The sequence below is a fragment of the Xenopus laevis genome, chromosome 3L, assembly GCF_017654675.1.
Source record: "Xenopus laevis strain J_2021 chromosome 3L, Xenopus_laevis_v10.1, whole genome shotgun sequence".
NCBI lineage: Eukaryota > Metazoa > Chordata > Amphibia > Anura > Pipidae > Xenopus > Xenopus laevis.
Genome location: NC_054375.1, coordinates 74,951,809 through 74,972,077, shown reverse-complemented (window position 1 = coordinate 74,972,077; position 20,269 = coordinate 74,951,809). Strand labels below are relative to the sequence as shown.

The 20,269-nt window shown below is 40.2% G+C and overlaps 1 protein-coding gene across 2 annotated transcripts in view; it reads right to left on the bottom strand.

The window, feature by feature from the left end:
- Positions 1 to 15,908, bottom strand: part of st7.L (suppression of tumorigenicity 7 L homeolog) — a 72,490-nt gene extending 56,582 nt beyond the window's left edge. The window contains exon 1 of one of the 2 annotated variants that reach the window (XM_018251025.2): positions 15,671 to 15,908. In XM_018251025.2, coding sequence (XP_018106514.1) covers positions 15,671 to 15,821 — 151 coding nt within the window. In that variant the 5' untranslated portion in view covers positions 15,822 to 15,908. The remainder of the gene's footprint in view (positions 1 to 15,670) is intronic. The other variant, NM_001093354.1, reaches the window with a different exon arrangement.
- Positions 15,909 to 20,269: the final 4,361 nt, after the last annotated feature.

Genomic DNA, 20,269 nt, shown 5'->3' with positions numbered 1-20,269 from the left:
TATATGTTGTGGGAACACTTCCAACCCAGGTTTTGGTAACGGTTCATTCAAATCTATAATTGTTTAAATAATATTTGTATCCTGAGGCTCCAGATCTGAGATCTTTATTACGACTTTATTGTAAAGACTGGTCACAACAAAAATCTCCGGAAATTAGCAAATGGCATGCTGACAAATTATAGATCATCCAATTTAAACATTTAAGCATTTTTTTGTTTTTTGAAATACATTACAGTCCAATCAGCCCCAACAGTAAAATATCCCCTTCTGTGCAAGCTACAAGCAGGACACAAGAGCTGCTGTATAGCTTCCTGGACAGTGTGTTTCCCCTGTACATAAATATGAGAGCACTCAATAACTAGGTCACTTACAGTACCCCTGCACACATAGATTAGCCCTTCAACACTGATACAATACTGAAAGGCCAAGTGGTGTTGTTCCTAGCATGTACTATTCTAATGACAGCTTCTGGTCCATGCTCACCCAGTGGCATGGCTCAAAGTCTAAACAAACCCAGTCATTTGGCTCAGTTATCATAGTTACATAGTTAAGTTACATAGTTAAATCGGGTTGAAAAAAGACAAAGTCCATCAAGTCCAACCCCTCCAAATGAAAACCCAGCATCCATACACACACCCCTCCCTACTTTCACACAAATTCTATATACCCATACCTATACTAACTATAGAGTTTAGTATCACAATAGCCTTTGATATTCTGTCTGTCAAAAAAATCATCCAAGCCATTCTTAAAGGCATTAACTGAATCAGCCATCACAACATCACCCGGCAGTGCATTCCACAACCTCACTGTCCTGACTGTGAAGAACCCTCTACGTTGCTTCAAATGAAAGTTCTTTTCTTGTATTCTGAAGGGGTGGCCTCTGGTGTGGTGATCCACTTTATGGGTAAAAAGGTCCCCTATAATGTCCTCTAATGTACTTGTAAAGTGTAATCATGTCCCCTCGCAAGCGCCTTTTTTCCACAGAAAACAACCCCAACCTTGACAATCTACCCTCATAATTTAAGTCTTCCACACCTCTAACCAGTTGAGTTGCACGTCTCTGCACTCTCTCCAGCTCATTTATATCCCTCTTAAGGACTGGAGTCCAAAACTGCACTGCATACTCCAGATGAGGCCTTACCAGGGACCCATAAAGAGGCATAATTATGTTTTCATCCCTTGAGTTAATGCCCTTTTTATGTAAAACAAAACTTTATTTGCTTTAGTAGCCACAGAATGACACTGCCCAGAATTAGACAACTTGTTATCTACAAAAAACCCTTGATCCTTCTCATTTAAGGAAACTCCCAACAGACTGCCATTTAGTGTATAACTTGCATTTATATTATTTTTGCCAAAGTGCATAACCTTACATTTATCAACATTGAACCTCATTTTCCAGTTTGCTGCCCAGTTTGCCGACAAATCACTCTGCAAAGTGGCGGCATCCTGCATGGAACCTATAGTTCTGCACAATTTAGTATCATCTGCAAAAATAGAAACAGTACTTTCAGGGCCGCCATTAGAAATCACGGGGCCCCGTACAACAAGCTCCACCCCATATGCCGCCCACTCCACATCGCAGTTAAAAGACCACACAGACATCATCGCTAAAAAAGTAACCCCCCCACACAAGTTATAAAAAGCTATTGATGGTCAGGGCCCCCTTATAAAAGATTGGGGCCCCAAAAAAAAAATGTAAAAAAAAATGTTTTTTTAAAAAAAACATTGGTGGCAGGGGCCCCCTTATAAGTTAAAAACAAATTGGGGCCCCAAAAAAAAATTTTTTGAAAAACTTTTTTTGAAAAAAAAAAAAGTGGCAGGGGCCCCCTTACAAGATGAAAAAAATTGGGGCCCCAAAAAATTAAAAAAAAAAAAAATTAAAAAAAATGTTTTTTTTTAAAAAAAAGTTTTTTTAAAAAAAAAAATGTTTTTTTTAAAAAAAAATGTTTTTTTTAAAAAAAAGTTTTTTTTAAAAAAAAGTTTTTTTAAAAAAAAGTTTTTTTTAAAAAAAAATGTTTTTTTTAAAAAAAACATTGGTGGCAGGGGTCCCCTTATAAGTTAAAAACAAATTGGGGCCCCAAAAAATTAAAAAAAAAAAAAAAAGTTTTTTTAAAAAAAACATTGGTGTCAGGGGCCCCCTTACAAGTTAAAAAAAATTGGGGCCCCAAAAAAATTTTTTTTACAAAAAGATTGGTGGCAGGGGCCTATAGAATATTAAAATAATACATTGGTGGCCAGGGGATTAAAAAAAAAAAATATATACAAACTGGTGTTCAGTAGAATTGAACTCATGGCTTCACTACTTCAACTTCGCCTCCTTTCGTGACTTCGGGTCTTTGCGCCGCTTCAGGACTTCGGCTTCGGCTGTTTTCGTGACTTCGGGTCTTTTCGGCGCTTCGTGACTTCGGGTCTTTTCAGCGCTTCGTGACTTCGGGTCTTTCCGTGACTTCGGGTCTTTTCGGCGGATCGGCTTCGGTTTTTCGGCACTTCCGCATTCGGCAACTTAGAGGGAGGACGTACGGCTCGGGCGCTCGTAAGGGGGGCCCGGATCTTCAAAAAATGCAGCGCTGCCGGGCCCCCCTTCATGCCCGGGCCCGGTACGCTTGTCCCCCCTGTCCCCCCCTGATGGCGGCCCTGAGTACTTTCAATGCACACCTCCAGGTTATTAATAAACAAGTTGAAAAGCAAGGGACCTAGCACAGAGCCCTGCGGTACTCCACTAACAACACTGGTCCAATTAGAAATTAGAAGTCCATTTACCACCACTCTTTGTAGTCTATCTTTTAGCCAGTTCTCTATCCAGGTACAAATACTATGTTTCCGGCCAATATTCCTTAATTTAACCAGTAACCTTTTGTGTGGCACTGTATCAAATGCTTTAGCCAAGTCTAAGTAAATCACATCCACTGCCATCCCAGAATCAAGGTCCCTGCTTACCTTCTCATAAAAAGAAATTAAGTTAGTCTGGCAAGATCTATTACGCATAAAACCATGCTGGCATACACTCATAGTATTATGATTTGCTATAAAGTCCAGTATCTTATCCTTTAATAACCCTTCAAAAAGCTGACTACTGATGTCAGACTAACTGGCCTATAATTTTGAGGCTGAGAAAGGGATCCTTTTTTGAATAGAGGCACCACATTTGCAATTCGCCCGTCTCTTGGCACTATGCCAGACCTCAATGAATCCTGAAAAATTAAGTAAAGAGGTTTGGCAATCACAGAGCTAAGCTCGCTAAGTACCCACCCCTTCCTGCTTCATTTTTTTACTATTAACGTATTTAAAAAATAATTTTGGATTCTTTTTACTGCTTGCTGCAATATCCTTTTACATATCAATTTTAGCTTGCCTTATAGCTTCTTTGCATGATTTATTGGCCTCCTTGTACCTTGTAAATGATTCGTCTGTCTTGAAAGCTTGAAGCTAACTTGAAAGCCTTAAAAGCATGCCTTTTCTTACCCACCTCAACACCAACACTTCTATTGAACCAAAACAGTTTTGCTTTGCAACGTCTTTCCTTGCTTACAAGGGGAATATACGGACATGTATATTTATTAAGCAGCATTTTAAAGACTTCCCATTTTTGTTCCGTGTTTAACCCCGTGAAAAGCATTTCCCACTTAATAAGTTGCAGAGATGCCCTTATACTGTCAAAGTTTGCACATCTGAAATTTAGTGTTTTAGTTACTCCCTTATAGAATTGCTTCTGCAACAGAATCTCAAAGGAGACCATGTTATGATCACTATTCCCTAAATGCTCACCCACACAAATTTTAGAGATGAGTTCAGTATTATTAGTTATTACAAGGTCCAAAAGTGAATTATTCCTAATAGGTTCTTGAACGAGCTGGAATAAAAAGTTGTCATTCAGCATATTTACAAACCTACTAGCTTTTTCTGTCTTGGCAACCCCATTACCCCAGTCAGTCAATGTCTGGATAATTGAAGTCACCCATAGCAACAACTTGACCCAGCTGTGAAGCCGCTTAAATCATATGGTGAACCAGTGTCAAGACTTGTACCGTGTGCTACTATGCCAACAGTGGTGTAACTAGATGTTGCTGGGCCCCACAGTGAATTAAATTTAGGGCCCCACAATATTGGTTAGCTAACATAGTGTATCGAGAAATATTGAAATTGCTTACTAGTTAGGACCTCACCAGGCTCTCTACAATGCCAGTGTTACTGAACCAGTAATGGCCTACTGATATTGCTCTTTGCTTCATATTAGGCTAGTAACATGGTTCCCCTGCCCATACTAGTACTAGCCTAGTGATATAAACATTTTATGCATGTTTCAAGTATCAAGTACAGGGTTCCCTTCCAACCAACAGTTCTACACTCTCCAACTTATGCTAGCTTTTTAACATAGTACATAAGGAAAATGTTTACAGGGCAGAGAGACTAGCCACCACAGGGATAGAGGAAAGAAAGTGCACCTCCCCACCAATTGATGCAAAGAGGGACAGAAAATTAAAAAATAACTTGACTAAAACTCATTAGCCTGGGTCTAATTCACATATCAGCAGGTAAGTGGTGACTGATACTGTAATAAACCCCTTAAAAATGTCTGTTAATTATGCCAACAAATATGAGACAAGTCGCAAGCAGAAAAATGCCCAAACCGCATAACCATGTGCTAGGCTAATTGAAACAAACTTTGCCACATTTGCATTCAGTGTTTATTACCGGCATACCTTGCCTATCTACCCAGTGTCGGATTGGGAGGCCCAGGGCTCAATGCCTCAGGGACCCTCACACCATCCCCCGGGCCCCCCCCCACAACCCTATTACAGGACCCCCTTCAGTCCCCCCCGTGCACAGTTTCCTGCGCATCAGAAGAGAACTGGGAACAGGGAAGGAGTTAAGCGACAGTGCAGGAAGCCATTCCTGTCTAGGGTTGCCACCTGGCCAATATTTTACCAGCCTGGTCGGTAAAAATGATGGTTGATCCCAATGTTATTAATAGGGAAAAAAGATAAATATATATAGGCCGGTATTTTTTTTCAGAAAAGGTGGCAACCCTATCCCAGTCTGACCCTGTATCTACCACTAGGTATTGTGGAACGGGCAATAGCCTCAATAGGCACCAGATACTATTGAGTCCCTGTTCCTTCTAACAGAGAATTAAGTCACCTTGTGCTCGCATATTGTTAAAAACACACACTATAGGACAAGCCTGATGCAAGTTTTGCTCCTCACAATGTGAAAAGGAAAGATTGTGGGAGCACTCCATGGCATAGGCGGACCAGGCCAGCCGGGCACACTAGGAGACTCAGCAGGCCAGCTCGCCCAAACTTCCCCTGTCGCGTGCATGGTGACTTCACGCGCATGTTAGACGACACCATACGCTTACACGCATGTGCTGAGACATCACGCACTTACGCGCATGGCCGTCATACGATTAGGCACACGTGCGTCGCTGCCGCCACTGCTCTTGAGTGGTCCTCTGTCATACAAGTAATCTATGCAGATGCATGTATTTACAAAGACAGGGGTTTTTTAGTTACACAATTATGATCATAAGATTGATAAGCCACCATACCACGTCAAGGTAAACCCCATATGGTGGTCCCTAACTATTTAGCTCTAGGTCATAATACTCAAATGCTAAAGCCTCCCGGCATAAAAGCAATACCTGAAATAAAGGTCTTCCGACCTGGGCATTGGTTTCAATCATGGGGCTTAGTCCTCCCCCGCCATTAGCTTTCAAAGGCTTTGTGATTGAGCACAAGGGGTGCAATTTCACTTCCCTTAGTGTGGTAGCATCTGTGAATAGGGCAATGATAAAGGAGGTCCATTGTGCATTATTGCATATAATTGTATTAGTGTATATAATGCAGAACAAGAACAGATTTTTGGGCAATTTTAATAACTGGATGGATACTGAGCAGTCTAGCAACTAATAGTGCGTAAGGCGGCCATACACGGGCATGACCGATTTTAGCACAATCCAATAAAATAGTTTACTTATTGTTATATTGATAGGGTGTAAATGATTGTATCGTTCCAGCAAAATCGTCCCAGCAAGGAAGCCATACATGAGCATATTTTGCTGTGTACAATGACTGATTATAGCACAATCTGGTAAAATCGTCTACTTATTGTTATATTGGTGGGGTGCAAACGATTGTGTCGTTACGACAAATTAGTCCCAACAGTTGATTGGACAGGTTTAAAGATTTTCAGCGTGACACAATGAAATTGCCATCAGTGGATGGTACAGTCAGATAATCATATAATCATTGTTGAAGGAGACATATAGGATAAATGAAAAAACCCTAATTTTGTAGGCAATTGTGAGTAATCTATGGTGCTGCTTTTAAATGGTGCTAACAATTAATATTATCTTTAAAAATAGCCCCTTTATTAGAGCTCCCTATAGATGTTCTCTGGTCCCCGTTTTAAATGAGGGGTGGGCTAACGGTCCCTGCCAGAAGCACAGTAGGAGGGGGACAGCCAATCACAGCCCTGCAGTCACACAAGCAAAGAGACTTCAGTTCCCTATCAGGTCCTGCTAGCTGCTGATTGGTTCATAGCCTACAGTGCAGTGAGTCGAGTGCCGCCAACTGCCCTGCACAGCCTGGGAATTCAAGGAGCGGGAGTGGAAGAGAAGGGAGGGGTTATTAGGGTGTTTGCAGAAATATTCAATCAATCAGCCTGAAACACTAATTTTTTAAGCAAAATCCTTATCTAAAGGAGTATAACGCACTGGTACATTTTTATTTTTTACACAAAATGTCTCCTTTAAACAACTGTTCACCATGCTTGCCTTTTGCAAAAGAAAAAGGGACTGACAGCCATTGGTTAATATATGTGAGGCCATGCAGTCTACACAACCAAAGTCTCCTCATATTTCGTTTACCAAAGGTTAGTGAATCGTTCATTCAAAACACGATAAGATCATTCACAAAACACAAAATCTGCCCATGTATGGCCACCTTTACAGGGCCAAATTGCACAGATTGATGAAATACTTAAGGTGGCCATAGACGTTACAATTACAATCTTACCTGGAAAAGATCTTTTCGTACGATATTATTGGTGCGTCTATGACCACCTTTAGGTGAATGCACTTATATGTGGCTGACCACACCAGAACAGTTATAGGTCATGGTCCAACAAGGTTTTACATTGTAGGTGATTAACCAACCCTGCCTCAGCCACTCAAGAGTAATCTCTGTGCAGCAAGCAATGATAATTACCTAAGATTGCCCATGGGTAAACTGATTTTCCACCAAGGGACACAGAGACTGGAGACATTAATAAATGTAACGAGTTTTCACTAATTCCTGATAAACAAAGTGCTCTCAGAACCTTGTCACACCATCTGGTGCCCATTGGGAGCATTAACCAATGGGCCCTGATAATTCTACCTTTTCTTACAGTCACGTAATTAAGTCGAAGCCTGGTTACATTATATTCTATATTATATTCTAGAAAGCCAGTACTGGCAGAACAAACAACCTGAGCCCTAGTCTCTCATTTCAAAAAGGTTTTTGAGATGTATGACTGCAATATAGCATTTCTATAACCAACTTGAATGTTTGAGTGTGTGTTCCTTGTATAAAAAGAAAAATTATAGCCTCCTATGACATTTTTTCCCCACAAAAAGCATTTCAAAAAGAATGTCAGTAGAATGTCAGTAACATAAAAGATTTGAATTGCTTGTAAACCATGCATTTAAATCCATAATTTATCCGAATAAGGTCCATTTAAGAAATAGATTGTTAAACTAAGGGATCACAAAAAAATGTTTTTTTTGACCAGGTTTCTAAATAACCTTTTCCCACTCTATAAAATTTATATATATATATATATATATATATATATATATACATATATATATATATATATACATATATATATATATATACATATATATATATATATATACATATATATATATATATACACATATATATATATATACACATATATATATATATACACATATATATATATATACACATATATATATATATACACATATATATATATATATACACATATATATATATATATATATATATATATATATACATATATATATATATACATATATATATATATATACATATATATATATATATACATATACATATACATATACATATACATATATATATACATATACATATATACATATACATATATATATATACATATATATATACATATATATATATACATATATATATACATATATATATACATATATATATATACATATATATATATACATATATATATATACATATATATATATACATATATATATATACATATATATATATACATATATATATATACATATATATATATACATATATATATATACATATATATATATACATATATATATATACATATATATATATACATATATATATATACATATATATATATATATATATATATATATATATATATATATATATATATATATATATATATATATATATATATATATATATATATATATATATATATATATATATATATATATATAAATAACATGGGGTCGGTGCACCCAGAGCACAAAATGGATGCCTCAGTGCTGGAACAAAAAACAATCATATATAAATGTCAAAAAAGGTCCGCACACATAGGACTTGGATAAAGAAGAAAAAGTGTAGTTTATTCAACGTTTCGGCCCAGTCACTTGAGCCGTCCTCAGGAAGTGAAGGTGCACCAATATACATACAAGTATTTATACACAATAGGAGTTACAAAAGGCGCCAAATACACAAATAAAACAGGTATGGGAGCGTGTGAGTGGTAAGCTCGTGAAGATGACGTCATCACAGTGGTCAGATGCGCCAGGTAAGTGCAGAGCGTCCAATCATTAGGGGATAAGGCCCACATAACCAAATAAGTCCAAGTGTAAAGGTAATATGTGAATAGGAACATAGAACATAATTAAAAGTGAAAAAAAAGGTTAAAAATAAAAGGTTAAAAACACATATCTACACGGGGAACAAATCCGCATAGAGAATGGACCAGAACTGCAGTTTGTGTGAAACATGAGCAGCCAACGAGGATATCGCCGCCAATGGTATACATGGCCTGGTGCCCGTGTGGCCTACATTATGTGGGCAAAACCACCACTACCTACAGGGAAAGGATGAACAATCACAGAAGTGCGATTAGATTGGCCCTTTCCAGTGGCAGAGCTGACCAACTTGTACCCAAACATTGGGTGAAATGTGGACACACCCTACCACAGTTTCGTCACATGTTGATTGATCACGTTCCAGTCCCCCGGAGAGGGGGTGACAGGGGTTTATTACTCCTAAAAAGGGAATCGATGTGGATTTATAAACTGGACACACTTGCCCCCAAAGGGCTTAACGAGACCTTACCGATGTCTCCCTTTTTTTGAATGTTTTTTCTTTTCTCTTTATGAATTTTCTTCCTTTTATCTGTGTTTTCGTTGTGTAGTATTGGTGTCAGTCCGTATCGTTTTTCCCTAGACCCAGTGTACTAATAATGTCTTTCTCATACTGTGGGATCTTCCCTCCCATGATGTAACACAAGCTGACTAGGGTGTTATGTGTTGGCCACAGTTTGGATACAAATATGTCCATAAGTTCTGATTTGCTTTATTCACTGAATACAAACTTTTGGTAGTATGAACAAGTTAACAATAAACATTGATACATTTTTTTCTTTCTGTTTCTTCCCAGGACACCAGCCTGCAGTGAGACAAAACTGAGCTGAATGCATTAGGACGGCCCCACACAGGGTTTCGGTAGTCGTCTGGCAGCTCCTGCAATGAATCAATGTATTACATTATGATTATGCCGCCCCAGTAGCAAGATGGATACAGGTCCTCTCAATATACTTGATATAACCCTTCGCCTGACACCAGTACATCACATGTCTGGGGGTCTCTATCTCTTGGTGCTAAGCGGTTCCCTTGATGTGCAGTTCGGGTAAGCAAGCCGTTAAATCGGCCCGCTGTCCTGATACACTGGTACCGCCACCATATCCGCTCGTACGGCTTATGAGATTCCCCGATGACATACCTCTACTCGCGAGGTGAGTGTGTGATGGCAGGATTAGTACGCACACGACGGACCGGCAATACAAGCCGGCAATACCAACCCGCAGCCGTAAATACTCTAGGGGACCTCGCTACTTAATTCGGCCGTGATGGGCAACGGTTTTATCTGGTTAGTAAAATGCAGGAGCTGCCATACCCCATACGCCTATTTCCGTACCTGTTATTGGCGGCGATATCCTTGTTGGCTGCTCATGTTTCACACAAACTGCAGTTCTGGTCCATTCTCTATGCGGATTTGTTCCCCGTGTAGATATGTGTTTTTAACCTTTTATTTTTAACCTTTTTTTTCACTTTTAATTATGTTCTATGTTCCTATTCACATATTACCTTTACACTTGGACTTATTTGGTTATGTGGGCCTTATCCCCTAATGATTGGACGCTCTGCACTTACCTGGCGCATCTGACCATTGTGATGACGTCATCTTCACGAGCTTACCACTCACACGCTCCCATACCTGTTTTATTTGTGTATTTGGCGCCTTTTGTAACTCCTATTGTGTATAAATACTTGTATGTATATTGGTGCACCTTCACTTCCTGAGGACGGCTCAAGCGACTGGGCCGAAACGTTGAATAAACTACACTTTTTCTTCTTTATCCAAGTCCTATGTGTGCGGACCTTTTTTGACAATGTAAGCTATTAAATAAAGTAACAAAGAGTTTAAGAAAAAAGCATATTCTTTACTACAAAAAACATTTTTTTGTTTGTGTTTGCATGGGGTAGCATATTTCTTGGTACTCCAGTTACTATATCTATTTCCTTTCTGATGAATAGCCCTAGCTTGCTTTACTACAGACATTCTAGATCAGGCATTTCCAAAGTGCTGCCCGGGGCCAATTGCGTCCCATTTTCAAATTTACACCGGCCCTCAACCTCCATCATGAAATTAATAATAATGTGGCCCCCCAGCACAGTGCAATCAGGAATCACATAGCCATAGCAGTAATATTTGGGCACATGATTAGTGAAATGATCGTCTATACTGCTGCGTGTGTGCTGAAGGTGTTAGCAATAGAAGCGTAATGGAACGTAGTGACGCGCCGCTCTCACATACATCTTTAATTTACTGTACTGGCACGTCAGTATGTCTACTGCACCATCAGCCCTAAAGATGTATGCAAGAGCAGCGCGTCACTACGTGCCAGTACCTTTCTATTAATAACACCTTCAGCACACGCAGCAGTATAGACCATCATTTCACTAATCATGTGCCCAAATATTACTGCTATGGCTACGCGATTTATTGTCTAAATGAAGAGCGGAGAATAAGTCCAAACAGACTCCACTTCACCATTTCCATCCTGTACGCATCCATCTCCAGGAGTGAATGATCCTGATCACAAGCTAGCTACCTCGAAATGGTCAGGCTGAATGGTTCGGCCCTCACACATTTTCACCTCACTAAATCTAGCCCTCGTGGCATAAAGTTTGGACACCCCTGTTCTAGATAAACGCAGAGACATTGTCATACAAGGCATTATTATGGAATGGAAATTAATGGAAATATTAAGCATGTCATGACAGTATACCTTTAATCTTGCCCAAGAAAGGTTAATACATAAAATAAACATAGTTCTGATCACCAGAGTGCAGTGCCAATGAATTCACTTAGTTTAGGCTGTTTTCCAAAAGAACATTGCACTGGGTAAAGGACTGAAGGTACTAGTAACATTATTAAAAAGCAACCAAAAAAATGTAAAATAAAAGAAAGAAATGTTTTTGACAATTCAGGATTACTCTGGGTTTTTCAAACGTCATAGCAGACAGTAAATTGGAGGAGGGAGAGTAGGTGGAGAGCAATCATCTCTAAAAAAAAAAAAAAAAAAAAAAAAAAAAACAACTTGAACTTAAATCACTTATACATGGAAAAAGAAAGGGGAGATGACTGACAGCATCTGGGGGGCAGGGAAATGATCCGTTTGAGTCAGGGGCAGGCATTTCTTGACATACTCAATTTCTTTCAAGCTGAGTAATTGGGTATGTTAGTGTAAATGTGTGTGTATGTTTCTGGCAGTTTAGACAGCTGAATTGGCTCATGTTAGAAAGGTAATTATTTCTTCCCCTTAAATAATACTCTGAAAAAGTAGTGTAGTTTTAATAAAAAACGATCCAATAATTTAGGGCTTATGCCAAATTGGGCATTTTGACCAGCAAAAGCCTCTCAGGCAGAACAGCAACCATCATAACATCCAGCAAAAACAACTTTCTTTTCAGGCAACTTGCTACCTATGAAACAGGCACTGTCAGAAGTGATTTGCCGGCTTATGAAACACGATGTTCAGAACAAACAGAAGCCAGTGGGTTTTGTCAAAAGATGATATTTTTTCTGGGATGTATACACATTCTCACAAAAAAGATCAATATAGTGTAGTACAGCGACTTTATAGGGGGCCACATGGAACATAAATGTTCAGGGAGTTTCCAATTGATCCTTAGCACATAAGTCTATGGGTCAACAGTTATGACCCATGTGCCCTCCATCAAGTCACTGATTGGTTACTTCCTGGTAACCAATGTTAGCCTGTGTTAGACACAGTGTTGGACTGGGCCTCCAGGGCCCACCAGACATCAAGAGCCCTCCAACAGTTGGAAAATAGACCTACCCCTGACAGTGTGGAAAGCAGAAAGAAACTATTTCAACTTTTCCTTGAAACTAAGACAAAACCTAAGGGCAATTGTACGACAGAGATGGTGCCCACATTCAAACTAATAGGTCCCATCTGTCTCATCCAACGCAGTCCAGAAATGTCTTGACATAGGTACTACAAAACATACAGCTTATATTTATAAAAAAAAAAACTATTTATGCTTTATTGGTACTGGGTTTAACAATGAGACCCACATCAGTTAGATGATAATTTTCTATAACCAATATCCTAAAAACACACTGTCTTCTTTGTCCTTCTTGATACTAGGCAGTCTTGTGCACTTGACTAAAGGTTACTTATTTTATTAACTTTTTCTCCACTGAATGTATTATACTGTGCTTAAATGAGAAGCAAAGTCATCCTGCACTTGGGGTGCCAAATGTTAGGCACCCCCAAGTGATTGTATTTACTTACCTGAAATCCTGGGCCAGAGCTCCTATCAGCAGAAAACTGCACCAGTCCATGGTGATACCAGTGAGCACCACAGATTGTTTCGCTTCAGTCTTCCACTTTATTCACGCAGCTGCGCATACACAGTAGAACGAAAACCCGAGCTGTTTCGTTCAACTGCGCATGTGTTTGCCCCGGGAAATTTAAAGAAAGAAGAAGACAGAAGAGGATTGCTCCGTGGTGCTCACTGGTATAATCCCAGGCCAATGCAGTTTTCTGCTGATAGGAACACTGGCCTGGAGTTTCAGGTAAGTAAATACAATCACTTGGGGATGCCTAACAATACATGAAGATGATCTAAGTACCAAAAATGAATAAGCCCCTCTCTTCCCCCAGATACAGACATTACAAAAACACTAGGCAAAACGTATGCTCAGCACAAACCCTATTCATTGAACCAAAGTTGAAAAAGGAGGTATACTGTTTCTTTAAAGGGTTCACTTTTAACATATATTCAGGCCCTTACCTATTCATATTCCAGTCTCGTATTCAAATCAAGACATGGTTGCTAGGGTTATTTGTACCCTAGCAACCAAATTGCTGAAATTGCAAACTGGAGAGCTGCTGAATAAAAAAAAACTAAACTCAAAAAGAACAAATTATAATGAAAAAAAAGAAAACCATTTGCAAATTGTCTCAGAATATCCCTCTCTATATCATACTAAAAGAGTTTGAAGGTGAACAAGCCCTTTAATATATGCAAAAGGGGTTCTCACATTCTTAAGACTTTTTTCAGTTCAGTTGGTTTCAGAAAGTTCAGCAGAAATAAAGACTTTTTTTCAATGACTTTCTATTTCAGACAGTTTTTCTAATATTAAAGTGTTAAATTTCATTTTTCTCCTTCTTATGTCTCTCTAAAGCAGCTCTGGGAGGGGGCTCGTTGTAACTGTTCTAAATTGATACATTAGTTGATACATTATTTTCGTTGGCCCTCTTGAGCAGAATCTGAGTTTTATTAAAAGCAGCTGTTACAATTGATACATTTGCTAAAATGGTGATGAGCGGTGTATCAACAAACGTAGCAAATTGTAACAGTTCAAAATCTGCACCAGGATTACTGAGCTGCCAGAAAAACTCCAGGGACATAAACATTAATCTTCAATTTTGGAAAAAATAACAAAACAATTTTAAAAGTAATATATTTCTGGTGAACAATCTGAAAACAAATGGAACTAAAAATGTTTTTGAAATGCAAGTCCTTTAAATCTCTAGGCAACTCTACACTGCTCCAAAATACTAACCTTTTTTCAGGGCTGGCTCCTCTTCTATAGAAAAATAAAGAAACCAAAAAAAAAAAACACACACTTGCCTGGTGTACTTGGCAGGGAAGCACAGCTCCATAATTGTTTATCTTAAAGGGATTGTCCACCTTTGAGTTAGCTTTTAGTATGATGCAGAGTGATATTCTGAGACAATTTCCAATTGTTTTTTATTCTCTATTGTTTGCAGTTTTCGAGTTATTTGGCTTTTTCAGCAGCTCTCCAGTTTGCAATTTCTGCAATCTGGTTGCTAGGGTCCACGTTACCCTAGCAACCATGCACTGGTTGTTCTAGAACATACTAAAAGTTAACTTAAAGGTGAACCGCCTCTTTAAGCTGGCCCTACACAGGCAGTTTAAACCACGGATTTGGCAGATTCTCTCCCTGTGTACCTCCCCCAATAGATATCTGTATGAAAATCGGCTTCACCAAATGAGCGCATCTTTATATATATGGAGAGCTTTAGGCTGGGCCTAATCCACTGTGCCTCCTCTGCTGCGCTGCCTGCACCTGGAATCATTACTACATTTGGGTGCAGGCAACACAGCAGAAGAGGAGCAGTGGGGCAGCAGACTATTGGCTTGAGTATGTTCACAGGCTGGGATCTATATGGTGTGGCCATAACCTTACAGCTAGTTCTTGTGTGAGCTTAGTCTGAATACATGGCAATTCTTGCAAACCCTAATGCACAGCACATATGGCTACCCCAGAGGCCATCTAAGACTAGTTTTCAATGGACTTTGTAAGAGCTCTTCACAAGCCATGTTACTAGATCCCTTTGCATTCTTCCTAACAAGATTTTCTGGTTTATGATTTGGACACATGGGCAAAATAAAATGTCTAATGCCAAATAAATGCCGGTGCTCATCAGTATAAGAAATCGGAGGCTGACAGTTGTACGGCTGCATAAAGCAACCAAAAGGAGAATAGGTCCCAAATGTGTAGCTGCCATTGTAACATTTCATCAGAGCTTGAACAGTTAACCCTCCGGCGCTAGGACCCCGTTGCTACCAGTGCAGATATCCATAACTCCATAGAAAAACAACTGATTAAGTGAAAAGAATATGGGCCCCAGAATTTGTGAGTGGTCCTCAGCGAGCACCGGAACCCTCTAAACGCTGCTTTCCAACCGGGCCCACGCAGCTACATATTAGAACTAGTTTTGTCCAAACTTTCCCCTCCTCCCCCTGCTTCCAAACGTGGCAATGCGCGCCCCCGGCTTGTACTTGTACCTGTGCTCAGGTTGGCGTTGATTCGCAGCGGCACCCTCAGAATGTAGACCAGGAAGAGCACCAGGAAGAACCACACTGTCCACAGATACGTCCACGACCAGACCATGCACGACTTCAGCTGTTCCAGGAAGCCTGTCCCAGCTTCAGCCATGTTGTATGTCAGTGCTGCTCTCTGCTGCCCCAAGCACTCCTTCTCTGTGCTGCTACTGCTAATGCACTCACTATCCAATCCCACCCTCCCTCTCACACAACTTCAACCTGAGCTCAACCACCGCTTCCAACCGAGTGGGGGATACAGGCAGTTCTACACAGACACATTGCTCTGTGAGGCTTCACATTTTACTTTTTAAAACTTATCTTTTCATGCAGGTTCTCCCCTTATTCATATTCCAGTCTCTCATTAAAACCACTGGCTGGTTGCTAGGGTAGCTTAGACCTTAGCAATCACATAGTTGTTTACATTCCAAACTGGAGAGCTGCTGAACAAAATAGCTAAATAATTCAAAAGCCACAAATCATTAAAAAAAAATGAAGGTCTCAGAAGGTCACTCTCTACATCATACTAAAAGTTAATTTTAAAGGAGAACTAAAGAAGTAGCTAGAGATGTTGTACATTACATTTTGGGTTTCTGTACCAGCCCAAGGCAACCACATCCCTGTAGTCGGGTAGATCTGTGTCTCCAAAGATGCCCCAGTAGCTCCCCATCTTCTTTTCTGCTGATTCACTGCACATGCTCTGTGCTGCTGTCTGTTTCCGTGTTCAGAATTTAATAACCAGCCCTGTAGCATCAGCTTATATTACAGGCCAACCTCATTTTCTGCTTGATAATTTGCGACGACTCCTAAACTTAGCTTCTCACAAGCTACTCAGAGCCCACGTAGCTTGTGGGTGTCGCAGACACTTTCCAAGATTGTCAACCCCTAGTTTGAAGTCCTGGATCATTGCTGCTATTGACATGCTGAAACTTTAGGCTGGTACATTAAATTCTTCATATAAAATATGGTATTTTTAGCCATATTAATTTTTAACATTTAGTTCTCCATTAAGGTGACAACCCCTTTAATAGCATGGTGCCTCCTCCCAATTCAAAGGGCTTTGATCATGTGGGTAGAGGTCCCCTTTAGTTTATAATGAGATGATAGACCAATTAAAACATGGCTCTGTGAAAGATGCGGTATATAGTTCCAAGGGTAATTTACCCTCCAGTTTCACCCAAAAGCTAAACTTTATATGCCAAAAAATATGCAAATGGACACCTAATATAATAATGCCTGCACTTTTGGAAAAAGGGGCCTTGCTACATGACTAGTAAAGCACAGACTAACTGACTTACGGTAGGACTACATGGACAGTTTCAGGGCGATCCGACGGACTGCAACAAAATGCCTGCGACAAGTTTCATGAGACAGAAATAAGCTAAGAGATTGAAATGTCGGATGAAGTCGAAGCATTGATCCGACACAACGCAACTGTCGGATGCAGACGCTACACGCTGCGTCTGCATCCGACAGTCATGTCAACGATGCGGCTTCATCCGACATTTCTATCTCTTACCTCAATTCTGTCGCAGGCGTTTTGTCGCAGCACGTCAGATCGCCCCGAAAACGTCCATGTAGTCCTACCCTAAGGGTACAACTACACGAGCGTGGAACGAGATTCCTGCAGATCCGACACAGTGCACCAAATGCAGACTAAGGGTACAACTACACAAGCACGCTGAACGAGATTCCGGCAAAGTCGGATGCGACGGAAAATAAGGTAAGAAATACAAATGTTGGATGGTGTCGCAGTGTTCATCCGATGCGACACGACTGTCGGATGCAGACGGACAGTCGTGTTATGTCGGATGAATGATGCAACACCATCCGACATTGCTGTAGTTTACCTTATTTTCCATGGCATCTGACTTGACACCTGTGTTTTGGCGTACCGCGTCGCATCCATCGGATTTGCGTTCAACACACTTGTGTAGTTGTACCCTAAGAGTTAAATTACACAGGAGATTTTGTGGGTCAGATTCTGACAAAATGTTGCCACGCAACAGCATAAAATTTTGTAGGATCCCTACAGTTGTATTAGTTTAGAAAAAAAAATGTATATTTAATATTTAAAAGTCAGTATTTCAATGAGAAGTAAATCCAGCATGCACAATTCCCTTCTGACAGGCATAGCGGTATGTCGGACATTCATGTACTTTACACATCAGATATTTCAGTCACATTATATTTTGACCCATGCAACTACATCTGACTTGCAGGATATGTTCTGTTGATCCAAAACTACCCTAAAAAATCTCCAGTGTAGTTTAACTCTTAACACAGTTTCTTTAGGAAATAGCACAAGGCCAGGGTCGGACTGGCCCACTGATATACTAGGGAAAAACTGAAAAACACTGTGGGCCCATGTCCTGCTCACAGCCTGCCTTCACTGCTGCCACATGTTGCCCTGTTGTGCCCTCAAAAGCGCGCAGCCCACCTTCAGGCCCTGCCATCCCTTTGCCCATGATCCTTAGGGGCCTGCTGGTGGTTGCACACTGTGGGATGAAGACGGGACCTGTGCTCCTTGCACAGTTTAATAAAACACATGACCATCTTGAAGTTCTTTGCTGGAGGCAGAGGGTGCAAGGAGCATGAGAAAAATGATAAAGAAGAAAATTGAGTGGATGAGGTTCTATTAATTTTCTGCAGTGATCTTACTGGCACGTCTGGCGATAATTTCATTATTGTCTATTTTCTGCATTGATCTTACTGGTGTGTCTGGTGTTTATGCAATTTGTCCATTTTCTGCAGTGATATTACTGGCATGTCTTTGGTTAATGTGCTGATCTGACTTGTCTGAGGTTAATATGCCCATTTCTTCCTTGCATGTCTGGGTGTTAATATGCTGATTGGCCATTTCCAGAGTTAATATGCTGATTGGTCATTACTTCCTGGCATGTCCAGAGTTAATATGCTAATTGCACATTTGTTACTGGTCTGTCTGGGGTTAATATGCTGGAACAGCCCTTCATGCAGGAAGGGTGCTAGCAAAAGCTGTAAAGGGTAGTGACAGTGTGTTTTGTGGGCCCCAGGTACCCCAGTCCAACACTGCACAAGGCTATTTTTTCCCCTGGCCACAATATACTCCAAATAGCCTAGGGACTAACTTTATTATAACTTTAGGGGGCTCTCGTTCACATGTTGCCTGCAACCCACCCCCTGCTTTTGCCTTTGTTGCAAGGTTTGTACCTTCTGCAGTAATGCCTCTTCAAAGAAACCCTTGTTCAGGCAGTCCCCACAATTACTGAATATAGTAACAGTTAAGTTTAGAATTGCAGTGGTACACACAATTTGCTCTGGGCAGCTGCCGAGAAGCTAAGCTTAGGGGTCATTGCAAATCATCAAGTAAATGAGGTACCGGTCATAGAAACTGATGCTACAGGGCTGATTATTAATTATGATCCAAATTGTACTGGTTTCTATGCCGACATGTAATGAGAATTTGAATTATTACTCAACCTTATATTGTGACTTTCATATTCTATATAGACAGTCCCTAAGTTCAGTGACAGTGGCACAAACATGTGCAGTGAATCAACCTAAAGGAAGCGGAGGAGCTACTGGTGGCATATTAGAAGGCACATATCTTCCCTGCTAAAGAGCTGTGGTTGCCTTGGGCTAGTACAATACATATTGTGCATAATTTCTACACTACCTCTTTGAAAAGTTTTTGTTAAGGCGGAACAGTGATTATTGCAAATCTCTGGTCTTACAGTGTCTGCATAAAAGGGCTGTTCTGCTAGAACAGTGCCATCCCAGTTTGGACTTACTGTTATGCTTTTAATGGCTGGCTTACTGGGGATCACAGGCAGTTTCAAAGTATTGACAGTGGTGTTGATCGCTTGGCAAGAAGGCTGGTTTCTTTGCATGGCATTTGAGCTGCAGGCCAAGCTTAGTAGGACCTCATTCTTCCGTGCGCTGATGGATGCTTCGCTTTCTTTTTTCGCACTAGATGGCAGATGGAGGCCCTTTATACCGCCTCTCTCTCTCTCTTTGAGAAAGATCCAACAGTCCAGTCTTCTTCCTTTGCCATTCTTCCGCTGTGACTCTTAGCATCCCCCAGGGAGCTTCTCTGTTGGTCACACTTCCTAACAACATTACCAAAAAGTAGGAATGCTGTGCATGGATGGCATAGCAAGGGGATACATATTGAGACCCTGGATGGCAAACTAGAGTTTTGGAACTTAAGTGAAGTGGTTCACCTTTAAGTTAACTTTTAGTATGTTACATAATGTCCTATTCCTAGCAACTTCCCGGTGGAAAAAGTTTCTAGTAGATTTATAAATCACTAGGGGATCATTTTCAACACTGGGCAAATTTGCCCATGGGCAATAACCCATGGCAACCAGATTGTTGCATTCATTGTTCTACTTGCAGCTGGCTTTAAAAAGCCAATCACTGATTGGTTGCTATGGGTAACTGCCCATGGGCAAATTTGCCCAATGTTAATAAAAGAGCCTCACAGTTTTTATAGAAGTCTGAAAAATGCGCTAAAGTATTACTATAGGTTATATGTGTTTGCATCACCTAAGGGAGGGTGAGAATTGGTAAAAATCTTAA